This window comes from Lycorma delicatula, chromosome 2, assembly GCF_047948215.1.
Source record: "Lycorma delicatula isolate Av1 chromosome 2, ASM4794821v1, whole genome shotgun sequence".
NCBI classification, from domain to species: domain Eukaryota; kingdom Metazoa; phylum Arthropoda; class Insecta; order Hemiptera; family Fulgoridae; genus Lycorma; species Lycorma delicatula.
In genome coordinates, this window is record NC_134456.1 from 176,229,951 (window position 1) to 176,237,556 (window position 7,606).

Genomic DNA, 7,606 nt, shown 5'->3' on the forward strand with positions numbered 1-7,606 from the left:
AGCTAAATTTAAATCTGTTTCTTTGTACAATCACCAGAAGATATTAATTAATAAATACATTTATCATGCAATACCGATATTAAATAAACTGCTTTGCTTTCTCATAATAATTTGATTAAGAATTATATATCCAATTTAATATAAAACAATTTTAGCTTATTTTACTTATTCATTCCAGCAACTATGGCTGACACTCAGTCACATTAATAATAATATTTGGTTTGCTTATTGGGAATAAATTCAGTTATTTTAATTTTTTCAAGTGTAATCTTTATCTGTTTAAACCTATACCAATATCCTACTTATAGACACATGCATAGTGATATGCATAGGTGGCTAAGCAATAATATTTACAGATTGATCAATATATATATATATATATCTAGCTGCTATTGTAAATCAATATTTTGTGATTGTAGCATCTCTGCTTTACATCCGGCACGTTCTAGAGTTGAATTCCATTCAGACTTGACATTTTCCACTTACTTCAAAATCTGTTTCCACATTAAATTTTATATTAGCCTGTAGTTGATGAAGAAAATAAGTATGTAACCAAGTATAAAACTCAGCTGTTTAATATTTCATCATTGTTATTTTTTTTTTTTAATATCTATTTATACATGAATGTGTACATTTAAAAAAAATTAATAATCAAATTGATTTGTTACAGCCTTACAATGAGTTAGCTGAAATGGGAGTTGATATAAAAGCAATCCTGGGTTCATATAGAGCAAAATCACCTGAACAGCGGAGATTTGTTATAGCTATGCAGCAAATGTTTTATCGCTTTGTAGCTTTTGGTAAATTTGATGCAGCACGATCAGATTCAAACAAAGATCATATAATATTAGTTGGCCAGGATCCACATAAGGCAGTAGAGTATCCAAATTGTGATTTTTGGATTAGTAAAGATGTTGTACCTCGTTATGGAAGAGCAGATTAAGTCTTCTTTTTTCTTTATTAAGTATTAATTGAAAAGTATTAAATGTCATTATGTGAATGCTGAGAAGAAGAGTATTATTAGGTTTCCTTACTTCATTATATTTCTATAATCTATACATCATTTGTAATGCCAAATAATGCTTCCTCTGGAAAATAGGTTTTTGAGGTTTTATTAAATTTGGTATAAGATAATCAACAGATTTTATGTAGATTGTATGAATACTATCTGTCTATTTATAAATAAGTAAATAAAATTCAGTTTTATGAATGGCCCCATTTTCTTTAAGCTACTACTTTATTGTATCATCTTTAGTTATTCTGATTCATTCTTTAACTGTGTGTGTTAAAATTGAGGTTTTTTTATATTTTGTCCTGATTTATATATATTAATGTCATTCAGACTCTATCACCAATAAAAAGATTGAATTGAGTTGTCAATAGATGTTTAAATAATAAATAAATAAAACAAAACATAAATAACACAATAAAATTGTGAACCTGAAGATTTCATCATGGAATTTACATTGATCACAGTTATGTATAATGTTTTCTCTACTGAATCCATTAATGAGAACATATTTTTTTTAAATTTAATGACAGAAAATATGTGTTTAAGTATTAATATTTTCTTGATATACTATGATTTTTAATACTTTTGATTAATAAAACTGTATTTGTTGTAAGAAATTAGGCTAGGGGTACATGACTTTAATTATCACAACATGAAATCAAACTGTATGTAAATAGTGACATAGTATAATGTTTGCAACTACATTTATCTAATAATAGATTAATCATAAAAGACTGAATGAGACTAATAATTTTTTGCAGAGTAAAAACATCTACAGATATGTGTTTTACAGAACAATTTTGACCTGAAATATTTTTTATGATCTCATTAGATATATTTTATAATGCATTCTCAGATCTTATTCTATTTCTTCTTAGCATTAAAACATCTTTTTATTCAATATATGCCAAAGTATAAATTTAGGCTAATAAATTTTATTGTTTATGATGAATATAGGTACATAATAATATATCAAAAACATTTTTTGATGTATATTTTAGAATTAATAATGATTTACTTTCTGTGAGAAATATAGATTTTGAAATAACTGTGATTAATAAAATAATAAACTATCTTTAATGACTTTACAGTTTTTTGGATGACTATAAAACACTCTTCTTATTAAATGAATATTTTAAGTGAAAATTCATAATTTTTTCATAGAAATGTGACCAAATAGTTGCAGAATACTCTAGTAGTTTTTAGTTTAAATACATGTTATGTAAAATTTTGTTTGTAAAGTAAACACAAAGGACACTTTAATTAAATAAATAATTTTATAGCCTATTTTAAATATGTTTATAAAAATATAACGTAAATTTTTCATACCCAGCACACCAGTACTAGTTTTATAAACAGTAAATTGAGTAGCTTAATATGTAGAAGTAGTGTAGTTCACACACTGCATGAAGTGGTGACATAATTTAAAAGAAAACAACATTGGATTGCTGTTAACAGTCTGCTTCCTGTAGGTATGGTTCAGAAACTAATGAAAGAAAATCCAAAATGTAATGCAATATTTGTAGTAATTATGTCTTATGTAGAAAATTTAATACTATCAAACAAAAATATACATGTAATATTTTTGTCAGCCAACTGATAATATATTAATTAAAACAATTTTGTATTAAAGACTGTAGAGATGATATGTTACTGCTGTCTTGTTTAGTCATGATTGATCTTTCATTAAAAAAAAAAGTCTGTTGGAATTATATTTTCTACAAGCTTTTTGCATTGTCATCATTTTATTTTTAATTAGAATAATGATTATATAATTATGGTATATTTATAAACTTTGTGGTTCAGCTGAATGTAGTTTATCATTTGTATTTTCATGAAATGCATCTCATAATTATTCAGTCAAATTAAGGCCAACATAAACTTAACCTTTTTGATGCCAGTATTTATTAAATAAAATAATTAAAAAGTGTCATACTCTGTTATTTTTCTGCAGAGATTTATCTTCTCAACCTACCAAAGCATAAATTCATCTGTCACTTACCACACATATACTGGTAACAATATAATTCAACAGTTACCAGTTTTAATTCAATAAAACTGCAGAAGAGATGGATGCTTTGATGTGTTCAGCCAAATACATAAATTTATTGAACTGGTTCTAAAACTGGAAGAATGATTAATGATACTTTTTATTGCATAATCTAGAGCTGTAAGTACATTATGAAACTTGTCAAAATGGAATTTTTTTTTTTTTTACTAAGTATTTAGATGAGTTTTTATATTTCATCCCTTCTGGAACTTAGAAAAATATCATTTATATCAATCAATATCTTGCAGTTTGCACGTAAGCTGAAACTTATAAAAACACACAGACAAAATTTCACATCTGTTGTCTATGGAAAGATTAAAATATTACAAATATTTTAGTATTTAATGACTGCCAACATTCATGTCACATTTAATACATACTACCATACTGAAATCAAATATTAAAGATGTAGTATAACAAAGAAGTTCTGAAAAAATTACAAAAAAATAAAATAATACTAAACTTGAACTATTTCTAACTAAAATAGTATTCACGGACTATGAAAAAAGAAAAGTATGTTTGTAAAATGCAGCATCTTTAATTACTAGAAATCTTGATCTTGTTACTACAATTATAATAACAAAGCACTACAAGATGGTAATAAATAAACAAAAACACCATAAATTATACCATCTACTTAACCACAAATGTTTCAACTACAACAGAAATTAATGAATACTGCACCACTTATCAGCTTACAGCAAAACACATTAAACTGTTTTTTTTCATCTACAAAAATATTTATTCTATCTGTATTAATTTATTGATTTATAAAATTTATATAACATTAGAATGTTGGATAAAACAATAAATTTATTTTATAACACTTGGAATTATTTCAGGGTAATTGAAACACTCTGGTTATTGAATTATATTAACTAACATATAATACCACTGGCCAAAGCTGTGTAAATAAACCAATTTTTAAGTAAATTATTGAAGTCAAAAAATATTTATTTATTAGTAATTAATGTCTATAGCAGACAATGATGCATAAAATTTATAAAAACAATAAAATTATCAATCAGTTGAATTGATTCTAACAAATGAAAAAAAAGCATATATTGTGTAACAGATACATACACTTTAGTACAATTCAGTAAAATTGTATATATTTATATCCTTCATATTGATTAAAAACTGGAATAATATTATAAAATATTTAAAATGAGACAGTTTTCAAGACATCTGTAGGTCAGATGTCAAATTTTTAAATAAGCTAATAACAGATTGGATTTTGGCATCAAAATGGTTAAGACAGGTTATTAATAGCATAATTCTATTTCTGTTTGAAATATACTGCACAACAGATAATTAAATATTCTGTGATTCATAAAATTTCTATAAATAATGGTTTATAATTTCATGCTTTTCACATTTCGTTGATTTAAGTTTATTATAAAAACTATTTTTAAGATATTTATTTTTAGTTCATTATGTTTTGATTTTTTTTATCTCATTAGAGTAGCGAGATTAATGGAAAATTAAGTTATCTTTTAAGATACTGTATATCAGGAACTGGAGATGATTATTTAATTTTCCATTATTCTTATTGTGTTGTGCTGAAGTGCCAAATTAGTATTTTTTTCTTTAATCTGTAAAGTAATCGTTAAATAGTTTAAATATAAATTAATGTATAACATTTTAATAAATATTTTTAGCACATCTGATTACATTAACTAATTTCTCAATTTTAAACTATACTGTAAAACTTTTTATTCTACTTGTAACATTTTTGCAAGTAATTAAGGGAATTATTTAAAAAAACATTTATTTTCATGAACTGGGAAATTGAACTTATTGAGTAATAATTGTTTAACTTAAATAATTGTAACTTAATAGTTGTTTATTGTTTAAATAAAAGTTCTTATTTTACATTCAATTATTTACAGGTAGTATTTACCTCCTTAATGAACTCTTTACATAAATCCACAGGAACTTAATACTTCATTAGATTTTTTTAATTGTAAATAAGTGAAATATTATTTCTTATATGTGCATTACCAGAATTATTAATTTCTTATTTTTGATGTAAAAACGATATATTTTTAAAACAATAAGTGTCATTATAAATTAACCTTCCAATGAATATGTTGAAAGAATGTTGATATAGTAACATGCTGGACATATACCTTTTATTACTTCATGATGAAAACAAATTTAAGAAATGAATTTAAAAAAAGAAAAGAGCCTTTGTATAATATAGTTTATTTTTTTATTTAAAATGTATTATATATTCTCGATAACTATGATTTTCTCCGTAAAATAACAGCATTATTCAAAATCTGTTCAGTTAACTTTGCCAAAATCAACATTCTTTATTATTTTTAAATGAATTTTAAAAATTGTTTCATAATCAGAGATTGTTTGAGAGATTGATTTTGTTGTTACATAGCATAGAAGGTGATTGAGTAAATGTATTGTTTTTATCTGAATATGAATTTATTTTGTCTACATATTAAACACAAAAAGGACGACATTTTTTTAACCTGTTCCCTACCAATGAAAAATTAGATGATAACTATCCAACTAACTAAAAATTAGACACAACAAATGTTTTAAAGTTTAGTTTCTCGTATATTCTTAGCCTACTAACTCTGCAAAATAACTTTTATATAATTACTGTTGTTGTAGCTTCAAAAACATTTTTAAGTTAGCAAATCATTTTCCTCAGTTTGGATGACTGGTGAAAATTGCTTTCAAATAAAATAGATAAATCTGTTTGAAATTATTTTCCACTAAAAACCTTTTTAATTTTGTTTATTTACCATCATATGCCTAAGAAACAAGATACTATGAAGAACACATCCTGTTAACATTATAATTTTTCATTGAGTTGGTCACTCTGTGTTTATTATGTGTGGAACAGGATAGAAGCAATACTCTTTACAATATATATTTAAAAAGGATAACAATCCCTATATTGAACAATTTAAAATATTACATGAAACTAGTACAACTGCTGGGATTGTATGGCACTGTAGTTAGAATGACATATTATGCATGAAAAAATATAATACTGTGATAATGAATCGATTGACTTAAGACTATTTAAATTTTTTTTTTTACTTTTTGATGCGCTGAAAATGTTATAACTTGTACAGTATTACACTTATTAGCAAAAGTATCTTTTACAGTTTATAGTAATTTTGATTTTGTTGTATTGCACATTTCTACTTTTGTAAGAAATATGAAAGATTTGTAAGCTACTGACCTCATTAATGAGTTTGGAGTTGGTTATATTAATAATATATATCGGACTATTACAACTATGGACAATAAACTCATTCACTATATGAGTTATTTACGTGGTTAGTGAACATGAAATTATAGAGAAAAAATTTACAACTAATATTCTCCTTTTCTGAAAATATTGATGTATTTTTTTAAATTAAAAAAAAAATTATTGTCTTTAAGATAATGAAGTTATTACTACTGCATAAAACTCTCAACATTCTATACAGAGTGTAATTTACTCAATATTACATCTATTTCTATCAATATTTAATGCAATGTTTACCAATTTTAGAATTGTTTGAAAAGATATATAATTACCCATTACCCCCTGTTTTACTTATTTAAGATCACAGTTTATTAAAAACATCTTCATTAAAATGCAGTTTATCAATTAAAACATTATTATTTATTTACAAATTTTTAAAAGTAATTTCATTATATTATCCTTATTTTCTCTCTATTGTGTTGTTTATTGTATTTGAAACCCTCATTAAACGTATTCTTTGCTCATTTTAAATAATATTATAATAAGCACAATATTTATTATAAATAATAAAATGCAGGATAACAATAATTGTGAAATCCATAAAAAAAAAAATTAAAAAAAATTGATATATATATATATATAAACAGGACAGAATGCACCTATATGTGACAGGTGCATATGAGACATTATCAGCAGATGTAAAAAATTATCTGCAAGTCATCTTGACAATACTCTTGACAATACATACACAAATGCAATGAATAGTTATAGATGTGCTGCTTGTTACCTAAAAAAAATGATGGAGAAGAGAAAAGCTCTAGTGATTAATTCAACTAGTAAATTTGTCATTATTTGTTCAGCAGTAACAATGACGAAGTTCAAATTTTGCAAGCGGCCATTTTAACTCAGTATGGTATTTTACATGCTGTATGAGATACAGAATGTCAAAATGGAGCTGCCATTAATAAATATAAATATATATATATATATATATATATATATATATATATATATATATATATATCTTTTTTAATAATGATTTTTGTAAAGTAAATTCATTAATTTGCTATTATTGCTCAAATGAAAAAACATACTATTGTTATTACGGTTTTATCAAAATTGTTACTAGCATTTTGAAAGATTAAATTATATAATTTCTGTTGAATGATTTCAATAGTTTTTAGTGTGATAAAACTAAAGAATTCATTACTATAGAAGTTTTATGCCCTTAAGAAGTAAGTAAAAATTTTAGGTAAAACACTAGATCATCAATAAAATAAACCACATTTATTAATGCTATTATTATGACTAATATTTATTT

At 24.1% G+C, this 7,606-nt stretch overlaps 1 protein-coding gene across 1 annotated transcript in view; it reads left to right on the forward strand.

The window, feature by feature from the left end:
• The window catches only part of Nrt (Neurotactin), a 123,421-nt gene extending 116,912 nt beyond the window's left edge, over positions 1 to 6,509 (forward strand). Inside the window, exon 13 of the mRNA XM_075356719.1 lies at positions 671 to 6,509. Coding sequence (XP_075212834.1) covers positions 671 to 943 — 273 coding nt within the window. The 3' untranslated portion in view covers positions 944 to 6,509. The remainder of the gene's footprint in view (positions 1 to 670) is intronic.
• Positions 6,510 to 7,606: the final 1,097 nt, after the last annotated feature.